A 22582-nucleotide genomic window follows, 5' to 3' on the forward strand; every position below is an offset into this window, starting at 1 on the left:
ATAAACCCAGGACACATGTTATCAACTTATTTAATATGCTCATGACGTAGCAGTATGAGAAGAATTATCAGTTGAGTTACCCAAAAACCATTGATCACACAATTATTCGATACGTTGATTGCTTAATCACTGTTGTCTTGCACAGTGGATGTGTCAAAAGTAAGTGTTTATATCATGTATTTATGTTGGTTTACTGAAGCAGATGGAATACACCCACATCTGGGCATGAAATGCCTATGTGAGAACAACATACTTTGTTCAAAGGATTAGCTGATAAAAACTCTGCAAATAAGAAATGAGAAAGTTATTTTATGTGTATATTTTATTATAAATAATCAACAGATGGTTCAGTTGTTCAAAATTGGCCTACATCATTGTCATTGACCAAGGTTCCATATGGCACACATGGAACAGTAGATTTCCAAGATGAAGGTCATAACATAAAAGTGGTTTAGTACTATCCCAAGACTATTGCAATGGTGTGGGCTACTATTGCAATGCAATCACAATAGTGAAAAATAGCCCCAATAGTTGCTCCTAAATGTGATTGTGAGATGAGTGTGGATGAAATTCTAATAATGAATTTATTATGCCAATTGACTGTGTGTGACTGTATGGTGCTTTAATTTGCAGATACTCCCCCAGGACGAAATATACATTCGGGAATTCGTCCTGAAGACCGGCGTCCTCCACATATGGGACATCAGGGTGGCGATCACAGACAACACATGAGGGTCAGTTAACATTTAATTTAGCAGCCCACTAGAACTAGGCATCAAGAAAGTTTGTGTACATGATAACTTGTGTATTATTATCCCCTGCCCAACGAAGTTGGCGGGGGATATAGAAACGGGCTCCGTCCGTCCGTCACGTTTCGTTTCCGGAGCATAACTCATAAACCGTTCAATATTTTTCATCAAACTTTGCAGGTCTGTCAGGTACATGCTGAACTGGTGCCTTTTGCTATTGAGAAATTTTAGAAATTTTTATTTTTTACGTTTCCATGGCAACAAGATGGACTTAGGTTCTGTGAGGGTAGGGTTTCTTTCCGGAGCATAACTCATAAACCGTTCAATATTGTTTCATCAAACTTTGCAGGTCTGTCAGGTACATGCTGAACGGGTGCCTTTTGCTATTGAGAAATTTGAGAAATTTTTATTTTTTACGTTTCCATGGCAACAAGATGGACTTAGGTTCTGTGAGGGTAGGGTTCATTTCCGGAGCATAACTCATAAACCGTTCAATATTTTTTCATCAGGTTCGTTGTTTTTTTTACAATTTCCATGACAAGTTTCACCTCGGTTAAAAAAGGTTAGGGTTTGTTTAGATTTAATTATGTCATAAATTCTGCAACAGGGGCGGGGGATATAGCCACGTTAGTGGCAAACTCTTGTTGGACATGGTATGTGATGTCTGCAGCATGATTTCAACAGCATCAATTTTTGTGTGATCTCCATGTAAGGTCGAGGTCGCTGGAGGTCAAATTATTAAGAAGCGTAAATCGAATGAAATTTTGGAATAATTCATGAAAACTTTGCATTTTCCTAACCCTTGTGATATGGTCACAGGAAATGCAAAAAAATGAATATTTGACTTTATTTCATGATAATTTTTCAGTGACAAATAATATGTAAGCATTTTTTCTACACTTGTCATGCGTCAAGCTTCATTCACATGTTTTTAGCCATCACTATGTTACAGTAACTATACATTTGTAATCCCACATATGTTTTCAAATTAAAATGTTCTGGCTGCTCAAGTCTAGATTACTGCAGTTTCTGAACATGAAGAGAGTCTCTGGGTTCCTTTTTATTATATTTTCATAACAAGATAATTTAACAACTGTTTTCTTCTGTCAAATATGTTCATTTCTGAGATTAAATGTTAGTCTAGGATCAGTGTTGCGGTATGGTAAATACTCTTTGGAGGTAATGACGTGATAAAAGTGTTCATTGTGTATCTGGACTTATGTTTGTAATCTATTAATTTATTAACTTATCCTGCATTACTCCGCATTTAATGCTGTCTTTTGACAGAGACGAACTGTGTGAGATCCAGCTGCCGAAGAAAGTTGTCCCAACCAATACAGGAAGCTGCGCCCGGCACGTGACCCGGAAGTCATGACGTCACATTAAAACACATAACTGCTTTGTCACCTCCACGGACGGACGTACTTTGTATCTCTTGTGGAGATTAAAGCTTATTGTTTCTATATTTTGTGTGTTTCTACATTCATCGTATGCTGCTACATTGTTACCTGTTTATGGGCTCTTACCTTCAGGGTCTTCCCATTTGTAATTTGTAACGTTTATCGCTCGTTTTTGGCTCTAGTCACAGTAATTTACGGGCGCAATGTTGTTCCCGCCATTTTGTTTCTTTCCCGCCATCTTCAGTGGCAGATCTTCACTGTTAGGCTCATTAAGCCTGTTTGACCCCTTCGTCATAGGCTACCGGGTACCCACTTCTCGGGATCATAGTTGACTGGTCTCGCAAATCACAGTGTATCATATCGCTCTGCACCGGCCCAGCCATTCGACGTCAACATCCACTGTCTTCTTCGTCGCCATTACCAACACCAACGCTCCTCTACCCTGCCTCAGCGCCAGCGTTCCTCAAAGAGGCTCTACCTTGGCGCTCCCTGGGTTTTCCATGGCGCTCCCGGTGATCCCGTGTTTTTTCTCAAAACACAGGTACACCACTTGTTTGTCGATCACACAGTTCATTGAGGATTGTCTGTGTGTGGAGATTGCACCTCATTTCCGGCTCCAATGCGGCTTTCTCGGCTACTGCGCAGAGTGATTTACATGTCACGTGTCAAGTACATGGACTGTCAACAAATCCGACCGGAATTAGGTCAACTGACCATGGCGAGCAGTGCATTATATTTCTACAGATTGGTTTGCTTGCTTACATGTATGCATGATGCAACCACTAAACCAGACGCCTGTCGCAGTCCATTCAGGCAAAGATGATGGAAACGGTAGACCTCCGCTGCCAACATGGCTGTCACGAGGCACCTCGTTTCATCGCCCCCTGGCTATAAGAATGATAGCGCCTATACAGCGTTCAAGGGGTGGAAAAGATCACCTTCCTTCGACAGTTTGATCTTTTAGACTACGACACCTTCATATCTTCAGCCTTGGCTACCAGACACAGCATCGAGTTTATACTTCGTCCCACGACCATTTCCATCAACCCCTGTTGACAACTTGCCTAGTATCGTGTTGTCGTCCTTCATCGTCACCTCGATAACACCTCAATCTACCCGAACCACAGTTTAACAGATTTCCTCATTCTCTTCTGGACAAATTGCCTCGACTTCCGACTACCTGGTTACGTTGATGCCTAGGCGGTCGATTGTGAAGCTGGGTTATTTCGTCTACATGGGGTTTGGTTCTCAGGCGAGCACACCTCTCCACGTATCGTCCCGACGGTACACGATCGGAGACCCCTGTTGCTGACTTTTCAACTTTGCAGTCTTGTAGACGACCTCATATACCATGACTTCCAGCTCTTCCACTGCCGCTTCCATCTTGACAGTGGCTAGTGTTCTGGTATTGCCCACACCACCGACTGTGATCCGGAGATCAACACATTGGCACAGCAACAGCCTCGAGATCAAAGCGCTTATCCAGGATGTCACTTGCTGGCAGAAAATTCTCGGTCACGCCCTGTTGATCATGTCCACTGACAACATCACCATAGTGTGGTGTTTGAGGAACCACGGTACTCTCCACTCTCCATCCCTGCTAAACCAGACCCTCCGCTTCCTTGACTTGGTGGTCAGCCTGGAATTCTAGAATTCAAAGCAGTGATTCTGGCAGTGTCCCATTGGTCAACACTTCTTCAGTCCTCCACACTTAATTATTCAGGCAGACAACCTATCGAGGGTACATAAACAAGATGGGATCCACCAAGTCAATGTCACTACTATCGCCAGTGCTCAACTTCTTCAAACTAATTGTTACGTGTCAATTCCGTAATTGAATTAATACGTTAACGCAGAAATCTGTACGTAAAAGAACATAGGGTGAAACCCCAAACAACCAACAAGTGGTATCCAAACAACAAATGTATTTCCAAAATTAACTCGGTTTACGAATCAATACAAATCACTTCACAGCAATTACAATGGCAATACACAATAGAGTGGTAGTACAACATTCAATGGCAATACATAATATGATTGCAGTTTTCTGTATCAAATACATAAATATAGTGGTGATAGCTAAAGTCAGTGATAACGATATATATTCACCCAGAAGCTACAGTGGTCAAGCTTCATAGAGGGGCTAGGCAGGGAATCAGGGATGATGAGCGATCCTCACATGAAAGCTGGTTCCAAAGTTATGAAATACATGAGAGATACGTAATCACGCTCTTGTCCCACTATGTATACACCCTAACAAGCTACTAGAAGTTTCCCTCACCAGTCTAGCAGCACTAGAACATTTCAGAACTTTCCATATGTTTCTATAAAATACTATCGCCGTCCGCGGTATGTGGACCGGAAGTTTACACACCACACTAGCATCAAGATACAACTACATCCCATGATTCTTCTGTGGATTTGCCAGTTATTTCCGTGCCGCGAAGTCGACCACTTTGCAACCTGCTTCAATACTCAGCTATCCCGGTTCATATCTCCAATCCCTGACCCTCTTGTCTGGGACCACAATGCGTTAGCAATCCCATGGGAAGGTCTACATGCTTACGCCTTTCCCCCCTCAGGCATTCTACATCGGGTTCTACAGAAGATAAGAGCAACCAATCTCCTCACACTGCTTTTGGTCACGCCCTACTGGCCAACTCGAAGTTGGTTTATAACGCTCACTCGTCTCGCAGTCACTGTTCCAGCTTCCTCGTAAATTTTCTACAGTTGTGATTTATAGACTAGGGAGTTGCACCCCACCATCCAACCGTGGATAAAATGCATTGTTGGAGATAGGATAAGTTAAAAAAATTGAAAATTTTATGATAAATTGTATATTTATATACTTATCCTATCGCACACGTTATATGCCCATCCGTCCATCCCCACATCGCAGGCATGGTGTCTTGCTGTGCCGTCGTATCCTTCCTTAGCCATGTAAAAACACTTATTATCTGGAGGTCGATTCCCATTTCACCCAGATAGTATCATTATGTCTGGAATTGTCAGCACTATACTCATGCTCATAGTTTCAGCAGACTGGAAAATGTTTGAGAATATCATAACTGCATCATTAATCCTGCAGCTTTCAAACACTTGCTCACAGCTAGATCTCTTAATGATATGTGGATGATGGTCTTCATCTGGGGGAACTTATCCCTTAATGCCATGAGTCTTATCTATGGTCTTTGCAATAAGAGTTTATGCTTCATGAATCCATTCCATATTATTTTGCATCTTATTGGCAAGTCTGTCAGTGTTTGGTTTTTAAAATCTGACAGCTAATTTTCATAAGTGTCTGATCATTGTTCACATTTGAAGCTGTACATAAATGCTATTTTTGATGAAAGTTTGTTAAGCATACTATTATAACTCCATATGCATTGTTGAGAGTTGTAAGGGCAAATGTCCTTGATTTGTGTGTTTTCAGCCCGGTCCCCACCCTGGCATGCGAGCAGCAGCAGAGATGCAGCGACAGCAAACTCAGCATGGAGCTGGGCGGGGCATGATGGGTATTGTCCTGCCCATGTATGCCGTGGGCATTGTCCTTTATCTCGTCTATACCTTAGTTAAGGTAACCAGTGTTGTCACAGTTGTCAAATGTTGTGACATTAGTTATGGAAGTAGATCATACTTGCTGTTAGAAGATGTATTTGAAGAATGTGAAGCCAGAAATTGTTTATAGAAGCCAGGTTAAAAGCCTATATTGAAGAACATATCTACGTTGCAGAAGACAACAAAAAGAGTTCGTAATTATTTATATCTGAAAGTCTTGATCAAGTCAAGTGTTAGCACTTCATAATGGGATTCCTCTGCAAGATCTGTGAACATTTCAGAAATCCCTGGACCAATGATGCTGAAACTTGGCATGCTTGCTTCCCACCAGATGCCTGTACTGCTTACATGTATATCACGAAACCTTGCTCACAATCCAATACATACCACTATTCTTGCATGTTATCTGTGGTGCAGAAGCCATGTTTTGAAAAGACTGGATGGCCAAATAACTGGCACACTAATGATTTACAGTTGGCAGTGTCAAGTATTGCACATCGGATGAATATATATACATTTCCACTACTCATTTTCACAAGTAATTAGTGTTTGGTGTAACATTTATTAAAGAATACATTTAAGGTAAGACTCGATACTTTTACTTAGTGTGTGATTGTGATCGTATTAAAGTGAAAAATCATGATGCATCGGTGTATCATCCCACTACTAGTACAGAGCACTAACCCTTCTGGTGTTCATCGCAGGTAGCACCACACTGACAGAGTGGAAGTAACAGAAACATTCTAGGTTCAACTTGGCAAAACAAATTTTGACACTTCATATTGGAATGCTGCAATGTATTGTTACACTCCTACAGACTAGTACCATTTATTGTTGCAACATTTGTTACATGTTGCATACATCTTGTGTATGTTCAACTTTATCACCATGGTGGTTGTATGCATACACTTCTAGAAATGATCATGTTCTCTAAGTAAGGTGTATTTTCAGGTGTTTGGAAAGAAAGATAAAGAGTTGGAATCTGGTGGCAGCTGGGGCTGCCAGACTGACAATCAGGCTGTCTACAACAATCCCTTGTCATCAACACCGCTAGACCCACTCAAAGCACAAGATTTCAACAACCTAATAAGCAAGGACAAGAAGAAGGAGCTTGAAAATCTGTTGCTGAAGGCAGATGATAAAAGCATCAGTAAGATTATAATCTTTCATTTCTGTAAAACACAAGCATACTGTCGCATGAATATGTTGAGAAAATGTTTTTAATAAACACTGCCCATAGACCTTTTAGCAATCTGACACATAGCTTCAAGGATTTTTACTGAAGCATTTACAAATTCTGTAAAATCTACTTTTCAACATAACTTATCTTGTCATCATCGTATCTAGAGAACAACCTGTAAGTCAATGAGTATATTGACAGTCTTGTTATATCGCTGAACCATAACTGTTTTGAAATGTTGAAAACTCTTTACCATTTTTTGGAGAACCCCTACAGCGCTGGAAACTCTTTGTTTATCAGTCCCCATGATGATACACATTCGCAAAACTTATTAATGTTAGTCATTTCTACTAAACTGTATTAGTCCTATGGATACCTAAGCTGTTATTTCTTTTAACTTATAATGCATAACACATAATAGTGCAATCTCTTGCTATTGAACAGAAACATAATCCCAACAGAGATCCCTCACCTTTTGTGGGAAGGTAAACCTTTTCAGCCATGTGCAGGAATCTTATATGAAGCATGGCCAGCCTTCCCCAGAACTGGCCTCTTCTTGGAGAACCCTATGTTACCAACACGCTGTGTCTTGGGTACAGCCTGCACCTCCATTAATAACATTACCATTCATCGAGGGGAGGGACTTAGAGGAAATGGCCCTACTTTAATCAAATATTGATGTTCTCATAGAGAAGCAGGCGCTAAAGGTGCTGTCAATGCCAGTAATGTCAAGGTTCATTTCGCTCATGTTTCTGGTCCCAAGAAGTTTGAAACAAAATAATAATGATTCTTCAGCAGAGATTATCTGGAGCACCCTCTGTGCTTCAAGATGACCACATTAGCGTCTCTCATGGTCAGACTCGCTGTCTTGGTTGATGCATGTCATTGTATACCAGTTGCTTAGATTGATGCTGATGATGTCAATCACTGGATTGTCTTGTCCAGGCTTGATTTATTAACAGACCTTCGTGGGAAAGGGCGTCGCAGAGGCAAACTCTCAAGGACTATTACTTACTCATCGTACTACGTCACGGTTACCAGCTATACGTAGAGGTAACCCCACCGTTGACCACAGCTCCGCCACCTTGGAAATATCCAAGAAATCATCATCTGCTATTAAAACCCAACATAGACATACTGTTGGTGATAAGAGCTTTACAGATGGTTCACACCCCAGACTTAACACCAGGTTTTTATCCTCACATCTGTCTGGTACCCATGAAGGACTAAGACAAGATGAGAATGGTCCACAATTTCTCCATGTTCAATGAACATTATCTGAAGTGTCCACATTACTTTTGCCTCACCACGTTGAGACTGCTCAGAACAAGCATCAATGCGTTCGATCATTGATCAGTCTCTACTTGCAGGATGCCTACCTGCATATACTCATCCATCCCTCAGACCGCAGCCTCCTCAGGTTCAAGTTCAATGGGCAGTGCTCCCATTTGGCATTTCAGTAGCCCCGTGGCTATTTACACGAGTAATGAGGCCAATAACTGCGTATCTACACCTGAAGAACATTTGGTTCGAGTCGTACATAGACAACTGTCTCCTGTGTCGTCAACACACGCCAACGTTAGTACACCTCCGGGAATTAACCAGACGGCTACTATATCAACTGGGATGGATAATCAACGAGGCGAAAAATGGGTATAAAAACATGTGCATTAACGGGGTTCCATATGCATTGTTTAGCATCGTGCTGACAACAACCACTCAGAAAAACAACAAAATTACGCAATTATTCAACATTACGAAATGCCATGCCTGTCCGAAAATGAGCGTCTGCGAGCCATTGGTATGCTTGAAGCAGGATCGAGTCAACAAGATGTTGCAAGACAATTTAACGTCCATCCTCGGAGTGGCAGGCCAAGCGTAACCAATAATCGACAGGACAACTGGATTCGAACAACACACCTACGAAATCGATTCCAGCAAGCAACAGTGACAGCAAGAAGCATCCCTGGCCTTCGACGAATATCTTCACAAACTGTACGTCATTGCCTCAGACGTGCAGGGATTGTCGCCAGAAGACCTGCCAGATGTTTCATTTTGACAGGAAACCACCGCCAAGCACGTCTACAGTGGTACAGACATTGTCTACGCTGGACGGCCATGCAGTTAGGACAAGTTCTATTCACTGACGAGTCTCGTTTTCACCTCGGCCACAGCGATGGACGGATTTGAGTGTACCGACGTCGAGGTGAACGTTACGTCAATCATTGTGTCATGGAAGAAGATCGTTTTGGGGGTGGCAGCATTATGGTATGAGGTGGGATTACAGCAAGACAGAGGACCCATTTGTTAGTGGTAGAGGGAAATCTCAATGGACTGCGCTACCGTGACAAGATCATCGGCCCTGTTGTTCTACTGTTTTTGCGTCGTCATGGCCCAGGCATTACCTTTCAACATGACAACGCCCGGCCTCATATTGCTCGACTGGTTCAGGATTCCCTTCAACAAAACAACGTGAATGTCATCCCCTGGCCGGCTTGCTCCCCTGATGAGATGGATGGGATGAGATGGATCGGCGCCTTCGACGCAACCACAAGTTCCGCAGTCACTCAAGCAACTTCGAAACATGCTCCAGCAGATATGGACAGATATCCCACAGGACTTTGTGCGACGCCTGGTCCATTCTATAAGACGAAGATGTGTTGCTTGCATCGCAACCAGAGGTGGACACACATGCTATTGATTTGTAAATTGACATTTTGGCATGTTCATGAAACCACGCATTTTCTGAAGTCAGTATGGCAAATTAAACCATTTGAACACTTACAGGGGTCTTTTATCTGTTGCAAATTTATAACATAACATAACTTTGTTTTAAAACTTATTCAATGTCACCGGAACTTTTGTTGTTCAGTATATGTCCCTGTTACCGGATCCGCAGGCTTGGGTGGTGGACGCGTTCATTATTGATTATGTGTCGTTGTTTCAGGGTGTGAATTATTGAGGATTCTGTACTTCTGAAGGTTTACCTGCCTCCACACCGTCCGATACAGATGCATAAAGCAGTACTGCAGGATACTTAAAGGATATAGTAAAATCTAAATATTTTTTTACATTTGTATACTTATCCTGCATTTCTACGTTTAAGGATCCACTGTCGCAGACTTGCCTCCCCACTTTAGCTTCAGAAACCTCAAAAGTAGGTTTTTTAAGCTCAGGCGACAGGCAGTGATGTGAGGAAGGTGACTTTTCATCAAGGTCACCTGACAGCGACGATGGTCCATACATAAAGCAAGAGTGGGGTTTTGAAACAACTTTATTTCTTCACCCAAGACCATTGCTGTACGCTGTACAATGATAAAAGATATTTTAGAAAATGCAAATAGACACCAATAGTTGAGATGTTTTCAAATGCCCATACCTCCCATCCATAGAGAAGAACTGGTATAACCATACTGTCAAAAAGCTGCAGTTGATATTCAAGAGATGAATTTAACTTCCATCCTTGGCATAAAACATAGTACATAGCTTCGTTGGCTGTTCTAGTAACTGTTTCTTTGTTAAATTGAATTTTTGAAAGGTAACAGCAAGGTAGTTATAGGAATGAACTTTTCCAAAAACATCATGACCAATTTTGAAATTATGTTTATAATCATTTTCTGATCCACCAAATATTAATATTTTAGATTTGGTAGTATTAATCTTAAGCCTCCAATGTATACAATAGCTATGAAATGAGTCTAACATATTGTTTAGATCAAAAGCATTTGTGGCCAATAAAACTGCATCATCTGCATACAGTAATACAAATATTTTGATAATATTTTCGTTTTGATCATAGAATTTATCAGTAATGTGCTCTTATGTGATGTCATAACTTCTGGGTCACGTGGCAGCTGTGTGAGTGTTCTGCTACACCACTGGTTGGAACAACTTCTTCTGCAGCTGAAAATCTCAGAGCTTTGTCTTTCTGTAAAAAAAACAGCAGTAAATGCATTAAGGAGTAATGCAGGATAAGTATACAAATGTATAAAATATTTAGATTTTACTAATACCAAGAAAAAAAATCAAAAGTTGTGAATGTTCCATCCTGTGTATTTTAAGGAGTCATGGTTGCTAGAATTTGACTGGTTGAGATGCCACAAATCGTCAGATACAATGTTTTGTAATCTATTGCTTGAAACAAGATAACAGAGGATCAACACGGCGCAAAGATATTTTGTAGCATAGCTACCTATTGATGCAAGTTCCTATACTGTCATAAAACGCACATGTGTAACCAGAAGATAAACAAATTGTAATTTGCATGTGGTACCTTCAGAATCAGGAATGAGAATATAGCAAATTACAGTTTAAATATTTGTGTAATATAAAAGTAGAAAACGAACATATATTGAAAACAAAACTAGTAATATCTTTTCAGTTCACAACAATGGCTTCCTGAAACATTTGTTATTGTTTTCAAGGAACATGTGGTATTAGGATGACACAATCATAGTGGTATACATGATACTGTTGACATTGATATATCTACAGTGGTAAAATTATTAAAAGATTTTCATAATTAATTTTTTCAAAGTAATAGCTACAATGTTGTAATATTATTTTAAATGAGGTTGATCTGCACATAGAGATTGACATGCAGATGTTGTTACAATTGAAAACCACGCCGTTGTGAGTGCGTTTGTTATTTTTATCCATGAACCATTCTTCTCTATGAGAGTTACCTTCCTAATGGTAATATGTTTACTCCTGTAGCCTTACTCATCAATTATTAACACTGTCCAGAAGTGCTAATATCTCACTACTTCCAAATGGGTCAACGTTTCCCGCGTAGTGATATGCTGTATGCATGTCTACGTCTCTCTTGACCGACACACCCACCTCACGGAAATGGGTCAACGTTTCCCGCGTAGCGATATGCTGTAGGCATGTATACGTCCCTCTTGACCGACACACCCACCTCACGGAAATGGGTCAACGTTTCCCGCGTAGCGACATGCTGTAGGCATGTCTACGTCTCTCTTGACCGACACACCCACCTCACGGAAATGGGTCAACGTTTCCCGCGTAGCGACATGCTGTAGGCATGTCTACGTCCCTCTAGACCGACACACCCATCTCACGGAAATGGGTCAACGTTGAACCGCAGCAAATTGTGGTATAGGGAAATAGGTCAGATAGAGCTGAACTACTACACTGCCCCTCTTATCCTAGCGGCTGCAGGTAAGGAGAGCATGCACTCTAGGACAAGACATGTCTCCTTGTTTTGATATTGTCGCCGAATAACATAAACATGATAAACATGTTTAGCGTAATATTTTACAGTTAGGAATATTTAAAAAATATGAAAAAAAAAAAATATGTTCATAATTATTGATGTATTTCATGTGTAGACAAAGATATAGTTTCTTTTAAAAGTTTGATTGCATCTTTCCAATGATTACTCATCCCCATGGCCCATGCCCCCAAACTTCTCAAACCCATAACAAATAAGGCACCGCACCTGGTCCTGTTCAATAATGCCATTGTTAATGGCAGTTAGAAGTTTAACCGAGAGAATATTCAAATGCATCATGATTATGATGAACTTGTCTCCACAGAACTGTGACACAAGATCCAGGCAGTGATACCTCCTGCATTAGTGGGCCCACAATGCCTAAAAGATTGGCATGTTCTCCTAGGCCTCTAAACAATGACACAGGACTTGACGCTCCGGGGTTGCGACCACTTCAAATCTTTCTTCAGCCCTACCTCAGACATGATGACAATCACCTGCTAGTTTGATCGGTTTCTCCGGCGGTGGATGATCCCAGAGACAGAACTCATGCCGACTAATTATCTCTCCATAGGTTTGGAGCGCACTTTGTCGATCAGACGACCTCCTTCCTCTGGTCCGGGTGGCGGTCGGGTAGCCTAGTGGTTAAAGCGTTTGCTCGTCACGCCGAAGACCCGGGTTCGATTCCCGACATGGATACAATGTGTGAAGCCCATTTCTGATGACCCCCGCCGTGATATTGCTGGAATATTGCTAAAAGCGGCGTAAAACCAAACTCACTCACTCACTCACTCCTCTGGTCTGGTTACTCCAGACAGGATGTGCAAGTGTTGTTCAAGGCACATTTTCCCATCACTAGAGGCCTCTATGATAACAAGTGGTGTCATTTGAGGCTTTTTGTTGGCGTCATGTTAAGTCTCCTATAGAGGCTACTCCGCAGTTCCTAACCCGGCTTCCTTGTGTACTTGCATCCAACCCACCATCTGATTGGAGAAACTATCTATTGCTACTTATCCCGCCGCCATCATCTAAGTTTTAGCTGTCCCTTGAAATATGGAAGTTTCACAAGATATGAAAGCTCCAGCTTATTTAACATAAGTTGGAACTTTCATATCTTGTGAAACAGAAGTTTTGTCCACCAGCTTGGGACATTAACTCTTTCAACACCGTAGGCTGGTTTTCCGGCCAAGAAGCATCGAGTCCCCAGACACCGTAGGCCGGTTTACCGGCCAAGCCGTAGTCACGTCAAAACAGTATATTGTTTTATGGACCTACCTGTAATATCATTCATTTATTAAATCTAACACATTTCACAATGTCTAAAATACATATTCTATTTCAATTTATCATTTTTTATCGATAAATTAAAAAATTATTCACTATTTCCCGCGATGTTATTGAAAATAAAATTCTCGGACACACATTTCGACAACGGGTCAACATCGAACATGTCAAAGAGCAAAATAAAGACGTATACAAAGTAATAAATAAAATCAACAAAAATATATCTAAAAGTAATCAAACTTACATCTAAGTTATTATTTCGCATGTAATGTAAGTCAAATGACATCTCGGCTTTCGTCGCCTTGAATTCTCGGCTCGGACACGATGTTTAATGCAAAAATATATGCATGAAAATTCTTTGTCACAGCTCGTAACCTAGTGCAATACATTCACGGAGTTCAATATTTTTAATATATTGTGATTTCCTGCTTAGAACGTTCAGAATAACACGATTTAACAAAAATCTTTCGCCAACTTCTGAAATTTATGAAACACGAGCTTGGTATCACAGCTGTAATTTGATTGGCTGCCTTAGGTCACGTGCTCAAAATTATCCAATCACGAAACTTGTAGCAGATTTCGGCAAAAAGCGTCATTAGAAACCAATTTTAATCCTATTAAATCGCTTGTTATAACTACGGGGAAAAAACAGGCGATAATACGAGCATTTAGATGAAGGAATAAGCTTTCCAGCAATGTGTCATATGCCATTCTTCGACAAACGTGTTATTCCTACGAAGCCTCGAAAACAGGGGTATTTCTTCATGTTACTGAGCGAACAGCCGCTGTTATCGGGAAATGGGTGATGACAGAAACTATTTATAATTCTTTTTAAAATGATTTTCCAATTACGTAAACAATGAAAATAAAATAGAAATAGGTAAGTGGATTTTATGAAATCTTATATTTGCCGAAAATCGACAAGTTTTCGCTTCCTTGGTCCTTAATCTGGATGTTAACAAGGTGTTAGCTTACATTTTTTATTTACAACAAACTTAATTTGCATTATTTTAAATAATGTGAAAAACATAACTTTCATATTTATAAACCATAGGATCAGACCTTTCAAATGGTGTATAACATGTAGTAGCAAATATATTTTACAAGCAGATATTTTCTTTGATAAATGTTGGCTTCATCTATCACACAAGAGTCTCTGGGAACTCGGTGTCCCAGCAGTAAACACTTCTGGTTGACTGGTGTTGAAAGAGTTAACATCCTACTACGTCACCTTTGCCAGGCAACTTACACATGACGTCGGTGTCCCTCGAGTGTCGGACCATGAAATACTATTTTTGATAGCCCTTGCTACAGCTGCATGTCTAGGTCAGCTACACAGCCTCCACATTAACAAGGTCAAGTTTGAACTGTCTTGTCATGGTGTGGTTCATCTGTTGGGACTTTATAGCCAAGAACCATATCACCAGTCCAACTATTTTTTTCTGTAGTGTGATCTGAAGACGAGGTGGAGTTGCTATTATGACTGCTATGTCGCTTCCATCATGGAGGTATGTTTTGGGGCCTTTGGTGGTCCGAAGACTTCTTCCATATTATACCACCAGGTACCATTCCTGTGTTATCCCCCCAAACTTGGATACTGTTCATGTAAACCCTGGAGAGTGGCAGGCGAGATGAGTCAGAACATCTCACTTTCTGTGTGACACAGGCATACAATTTTTTATTTGTTCTTCGGCCAATAATCACTGATGTAAGAAGAAATTGAATGAACTGTCAGTGTTTATTTAATTGAATGTATTACCTACGCAGTGATATGCGCAGCATATTTCTGGACTGTGCCATACCACCAGCTAGATCTGTGTGTGGAGATAATGGCAACAATTAGAAAGCGTTCTCATGTTTTTCATGCAAATAGGATAGCTTCCTCTAAGGTTCTAATGATTAATAGATGCATGCCTCGTCTAAGGCAATTTGCCTTGTATTGATTATTGGTTTGTCAGCAAACATTAAGCTCTTTGGGTGTTTGTATAACAAAATCAAATACATTTCTAAATATTTACATCAGAATAGTGTATCATATACTGAACTAATTATTGTGAATGGGCCCTTGGTTCTTTAGGGAAAACACTTTCATTCTGGCTGGGTTTGATGATTTGCAGATGCTACATTCTTGTAAATTGACTTGTATTGTGCTGCTAACTGAAACATGGCATTATATCACCAGGTGAAGCAGAGATGAAGGAGTTACAGAGACGGCTAGAGGAGACAGAGACACAGATGACACAAATCCTTAAAGCCATGCAGCTGGTACAGAACAAAGTGGTGGACCATACCCAGGTAGACACAGGCACCCACTACGTGGGACTACATCCTGGTGGGGTAGAGTGGGGTAGAGTTGCTCAAGACCATACCCAGGTACACATGGGCACCCACTACGTGGGACTACATCCTGGTAGGGTAGAGTTGGGTAGAGTTGCTCTAGACCATACCCAGGTACACATGGGCACCAACTACTGGGTACTACATTCAGGTGGGCGAGAGTGGGGTAGAGATGCTCCTGACCATACCAAGGTAAACAGGGGCACCTACTACGTGGGACTACATCCTGGTAGGGTAGAGTTGCTCCAGACCATACCAAGATACACATGGGCACCTACTACAGGGGACTACATCCAGGTGGGGTGGAGTTCCTCCTGACCATACCAAGGTGCACATGGGCACCCACTACATGGGTCTACATCCTGTTGGGGTAGAGTTGCTCCTGACCATACCAAGGTACACATTGGCACCCACTACGTGGGACTACATCTTGGTAGGGTAGAGTGGGGTAGAGTTGCTCCAGACAATACCAAGGTACACATTGGCACCCACTACGTGGGTCTACATCCTGGTAGGGTAGAGTTGTTCTGACCATACCCAGGTACACATGGGCACCCACTACGTGGTACTACATCCTCATTGGGTAGAGTTGCTCCTGACCATACCCAGGTACACATGGGCACCCACTACGTGGTACTACATCCTCATAGGGTAGTGTGGGGTAGAGTTGCTCCTGACCATACCCAGGTAGTGGGCACCTACTACGTGGTACTACATCCTCGTAGGGTAGAGTGGGGTAGAGTTGCTCCTGACCATACCCAGGTCATCTTCCCGAGGCAAGAGAGTTTACTGACTATAAAAGTCCAGTTTCCACCCTTGCCGAACTAGGCTGGTATTATGGAGTTACATTTTGGCTGGACTAACGAGTCTATGCATAGTCCAATCAAAATCGCAATTGTTGTCAGCAGATATTTTCCAAATCTTTTCATGTTTTTAATCAAGGTGCTCGCGTGATTTGATGCATTTCGTGATGTAAGGCCCGTTTTATAACAATATAGATCTTGATTATCGATCATACGTCCTGAGTGGGTGCCACCATTTTGTGTGAAGCAAACGCAAGTGATAAGAGAGGTGGAATCTGATTGGTCCATAGAAAAGGCTTAGAAGGGACATAGCTGGTAATAGCCACTGGTGGAGCTACGATCGAGCCCAGTAATTCCAGCCTAGTTCGGCAAGGTTTGAAACTGGTCTTTTAAAGTCAGTTAACTCTCTTGCCTCGGGAAGATGTACCCAGGTACACATGTCCATCCGCTACATGGGACTCATCCTGGTAGGGTAGAGTGGGGTAGAGTTGCTCCTGACCATACCCAGGTACACATGGGCAACTACTACGTGGTACTACATCCTGGTAGGGTAGAGTTGCTCCTGACCATACCCAGGTACACATGGGCGACTACTACGTGGTACTACATCCTGGTAGGGTAGAGTGGGGTAGAGTTGCTCCTGACCATACCCCGGTACACATGGGAACCCACTACGTGGGATTACATCCTGGCGGGGTAGAGTGGGGTAGAGTTGCTCCTGACCATACCCAGGTACACATGGGCACCCACTACATGGGACTCATCCTAGCGGGGTAGAGTTGCTCCTGACCATACCCCGGTACACATGGGAACCCACTACGTGGGATTACATCCTGGCAGGGTAGAGTTGGGTAGAGTTGCTCCTGACACATGGGCACCCACTACAGGGGACTCATCCTGGCGGTGTAGAGTGGGGTAGAGTTGCTCCTGACCATACCCAGGTACACATGGGCACCCACTACGTGGGACTACATCCTGATGGGGTAGAGTTGCTCCTGACCATACCCAGGTACACATGTGTACCCACAATGTGGTACTACATCCTCGTAGGGTAGAGTGGGGTAGAGTTGCTCCTGACCATACCCAGGTACACATGGGCACCCACTACACGGTACTACATCCTGGTAGGGTAGAGTGGGGTAGAGTTGCCCCTGACCATACCCAGGTACACATGGGCACCCACTACGTGGTACTACATCCTGGTAGGGTAGAGTGGGGTAGAGTTGCTCCTGACCATACCCAGGTACACATGGGCACCCACTACGTGGGACTACATCCTGATGGGGTAGAGTTGCTCCTGACCATACCCAGGTACACATGTGTACCCACTATGTGGTACTACATCCTCGTAGGGTAGAGTGGGGTAGAGTTGCTCCTGACCATACCCAGGTACACATGGGCACCCACTACGTGGGACTACATCCTGGTAGGGTAGAGTGGGTTAGAGTTGCTCCTGACCATACCCAGGTACACATGGGCACCCACTACGTGGGACTACATCCTGGTGGGGTAGAGTGGGGTAGAGTTGCTCCTGACACATGGGCACCCACTACAGGGCCTCATCCTGGTAGGGTAGAGTGGGGTAGAGTTGCTCCTGACCATACCCAGGTACACATGGGCACCCACTACGTGGGACTACATCCTCATGGGGTAGAGTTGCTCCTGACCATACCCAGTTACACATGGGTACCCACTACGCGGTACTACATCCTCGTAGGGTAGAGTGGGGTAGAGTTGCTCCTGACCATACCCAGGTACACATGGGCACCCACTACGTGGTACTACATCGTCGTTGGGTAGAGTTGCTCCTGACCATACCCAGGTACACATGGGCACCCACTACGTGGTACTACATCCTCATAGGGTAGAGTGGGGTAGAGTTGCTCCTGACCATACCCAGGTAATGGGCACCTACTACGTGGTACTACATCCTGGTAGGGTAGAGTGGGGTAGAGTTGCTCCTGACCATACCCAGGTAGTGGGCACCCACTACGTGGTACTACATCCTGGTAGGGTAGAGTGGGGTAGAGTTGCTCCTGACCATACCCAGGTAATGGGCACCTACTACGTGGTACTACATCCTGGTAGGGTAGAGTAGGGTAGAGTTGCTCCTGACCATACCCAGGTAGTGGGCACCCACTACGTGGGATTACATCCTGGTAGGGTAGAGTGGGGTAGAGTTGCTCCTGATCATACCTAAGTACACATGGGCACCCACTACGTGGGATTAAATCCTGGTGGGGTAGAGTGGGGTAGAGTTGCTCCTGATCATACCTAAGTACACATGGGCACCCACTACGTGGGATTACATCCTGGTGGGGTAGAGTGGGGTAGAGTTGCTCCTGATCATACCTAAGTACACATGGGCACCCACTACGTGGGATTAAATCCTGGTGGGGTAGAGTTTCTCTTGACCATACCCAGGTACACTTTGGCACCCACTATGGAATGACGTCATTGATGGCTCCAATCTAGAGCCAGGGACATTTTTACATGTTTGGGTGTCAGTTTGTTTTGAAAGAAGTAAGTCATGAAACATAAGATGCCTTCCTCCTCATATTCCTATGGTTGTTCAGATATATTTCTGTTTGCCATATTTGAATTTGTTTGACATTTGGCCTATGCAGTTCCGGATGAATGAATATGCACATTTGAAAAAAAATGATTAATTACCTCTGAAGACCTGGATTTGGTTTGTAAAAACTAAAACTAAATGACATTATCCATATGAAGATATATGTATATTTTATGTGGAAGTATGCGGGTTGATTGATAGGTTCTGAGCCTCACATGGAAGAGAAGTAATTGTGTAATAGTGAAATCTGTTGTTGGGGATATTACATAATGTGAAAGAGGTATATCCACAAAAACTCCAGTCATTTGAGCAAATGTTTTCACTGACAAATAAGTATAATAAGCAGGGATCTCTGGCATTTAGAAATGGACAAACTTGACAAAATCGCAGTGATCAAAATACAGTGTAAAAAAGGGCTTGACACCGAAAGCTATCCATTTGATACATTGACCTGAGGGGAGCACAAATGCCCTAGTCACCTAATAATAAGTAATATACTGTAAATCACTGTGCAGAGTTACATGCCTGAACTTATTATCATGTGTTCTAATGCCAGATTTGCCCTGGTTATCATGGTTATGTTTCTAGGTTAGTCAGTGTGATACCTGTGCTTGTGGGTTACACCAATGACTCACCTTCGTCTTTCCTCCCACATTAGGTAGACACACTGTTATATCAACCAACTCACCCACTCATACACCAGTGAAGCACATTTTTCCTGCAAGTGCCTTGCTTCTATTACATCATGCCAATTATCCTGTATTTTGGCTGTCATCACACTATAAACATCTTTCAATTTTCACATTAGTCCTCTTCACTGTCAGCTTTCCATAATCTGTTGTTTGAAAAATAGTTTTCCATGGCCCAGTACTCTTGCACCAGCCCAGCCTTCCTGTGTTTGCTAGGGGAAACATTTTGTAGTATTGTTTCACAAGATATCTGATGCCTTGAAGAAGGCTAGAGGCAGGAGACAAAGAAAACTTATGCAACTGCAGCCCCTATAGCTTCTACATTGTCAGAGAAGTGATAACATCCCAAGGGAAAATCTCCTCCTGCATCATCCGAGACCCAAAATAATAGCAAGCCTCAATCCACCTCAGCAATTTCCTTTTGTGATTTTGAGCAGCTAATCAATTCTAAACAGGCGGCTATGCTGACATTGAGGTGGCTGGCTGTCTTATGAAAAGCTTCACATGATTTGTCTTGAGATGAAAGTAATCTACCATGCATTAAGGACATGAAAGCATCGGTTGAGACTATCTTTGGTCCTGGTGGTTATGGACAAAACAACAGTGGTAGCACTCATCCACAGACAAGGTAACAAGCAGGTTCCATTTACGAGACAACACTTATAATTGCTTTGGCTGACTCAATCAGCTGCAGGATGAGGCTTGTCATATCCCAGGAAAACTCAACATTTTGTCAGTCTGTTGACACTTAGTTGACACTTGCCTCAACAACAAACAGTATAGATCCTCAAGCTCTACAAGTGGATGCATTATCCATGAGATGGAAAGGGATGTTTACCTCGTCAGAGGACATGGTCACTCCTGAGGAAGTTGGATGACAAAGATTGCATCATGATCCCAAGTTGTTTCCACTACTCATGGAGGAACCACTCAAAACTACCTGAGTACCCCGATCTTCTATGTCAGCACAGATCTGACATATGTCACCTCCACAGACTTCACCTTCAAGCATGGAAACATGGCTCAGATGCAGGCTTAGCTTCAGGCTCATCCAAGTTGACATCAGAAGGGATGGTGCAATCTTGGAGACCTCCTTCATCTGCCAATTATGACAGTAGATGAGATAAGTTCTGTCAGTGGTGGAGAAGGAGACTGGGAAATGACAATGTTACTATACCCATGGTGTTGGACTTCTTGCTCCATCTTAGGCAGGACAATACATATCGTCATGGCACTACAGAAGGATATAGATCAGCTTTAGACAATCACTTCACAGACTGATGAGATCCTTTTTACTGGGAGATGTCTGAACTCTACATGCCTTCCCGAAGTGGAAAGTATCTGTTGTATTGTCTGCATTGATTGAGGAACCATATGAATCTTTAGCATGAGCGTCTCTTCTTCAGGTATCTAGAAAGCCAGCCTTCCTGCTAGCTGTGGCTACAGCTGCTAGAGTATAGGAGATACATGCACTAGACTTGCACTTTCAGTTGCAAAAGTGGTTTCCAGCTGCCAGTTGAAGTCCCACAACACTTTCACTAGTTTCTACTTGTTTATCATTCAAGCTGTTTTAGGGGGCAAGGGTGGCCCAGTTGTCTGAGGCGCCGCAATTCACTGTGCAGAGTTGCGTCCCTTGGGCACGCCAGAAACCTATGATCGTGGGTTCGAATCCCGGTTCGCCCCGATTATGTTTCTAGGTTTGTCAGTACCATGCCCGTGCTCGTGGGTTTCACCGAAGTGGTAAACGTCCGAGACCTGCATCACTTCGGGCTTTCCTCCCACATTAAGCTGACACGCCGTGATATAACTGGAATAATGTTAAAAGCGGCGTTAAACCCAACTCACTCACTGACTCACTCACTCAAGCTGTTTTATACTATACTATACTATACTATACTATACTATACTATACTATACTATACTATACTATACTATACTATACTATACTATATAGTGGTGGCACAGGTGGTAGTCAATGGATAGAATCATATTATAAGATATGGAGTCGATATACAGACCACTGGAAGTGACATCATCAGAACAGGAAGTGTTCTCATGGATCCATAAGTGAAGGAATGCAATATAACGGTAGTTCAGTTGAAGTTAACTGTATTGTGCACATTCATAACGCCTTCTAATTTACACCTTATTAGGTCATTCGAGAGTACATACTATCTAAGGATTACTAGATGTCAGAAGCTGCAGGTCTCTCTAGTATATTCTGGCAATGATGTAATAGATATAAGGAATTCGCAGGAATTATTAAACAATAATTGTTAATAATTCCAAGAGTGCTACTTCTCTTACATCAGGAGTAATCTCACCCACTTCCCGAATTATCTGCATTTAGGTTGATGTTTGATTATTGGAGAGAAGTTAAGGTTTCCTGTCTTAAGCATGTGTAGGACCATTGGCAAATAGAAGACTGTTATCCAAATGACTGATTGAGGATAACTGACAGTTAAGAGGACACCTGTTAAAAATATAAAGATTTTTGAAGTGTGATGACAGCCAAAATACAGGATTATTGGCAATGATGTAATAGAGGTACACAGGCGCTTGATGATAGCGTGTATAGCATAATACATTCGTATAGAAAATATCACACCCTTCCATATATAAGGACAAGGAGTTACACCTGCCATCTTGTCCTTATTCACAGCTCGATATCACATGAAATATGAATGTCACTTATTTGAACCTATTGGTACTTGCTAAACAAACGCAAGGCTACACCACTGTGTTCATCTTTGGTCACCTTACCTCATATT

General features: G+C 42.4%; 1 protein-coding gene across 1 annotated transcript in view; it reads left to right on the forward strand.

Annotated features, from left to right (window-relative positions):
• Window positions 1–22582, forward strand: part of LOC124114616 (resistance to inhibitors of cholinesterase protein 3-like) — a 33489-nt gene that overhangs the window by 5133 nt on the left and 5774 nt on the right. The window contains exons 2-5 of the mRNA XM_046475289.2: window positions 634–734; window positions 5583–5726; window positions 6659–6857; window positions 15590–15702. Coding sequence (XP_046331245.1) covers window positions 634–734; window positions 5583–5726; window positions 6659–6857; window positions 15590–15702 — 557 coding nt within the window. The remainder of the gene's footprint in view (window positions 1–633; window positions 735–5582; window positions 5727–6658; window positions 6858–15589; window positions 15703–22582) is intronic.

This window comes from Haliotis rufescens, unplaced genomic scaffold (assembly GCF_023055435.1).
Source record: "Haliotis rufescens isolate VD_foot unplaced genomic scaffold, xgHalRufe1.0.p SCAF_6, whole genome shotgun sequence".
Lineage (NCBI taxonomy): Eukaryota > Metazoa > Mollusca > Gastropoda > Lepetellida > Haliotidae > Haliotis > Haliotis rufescens.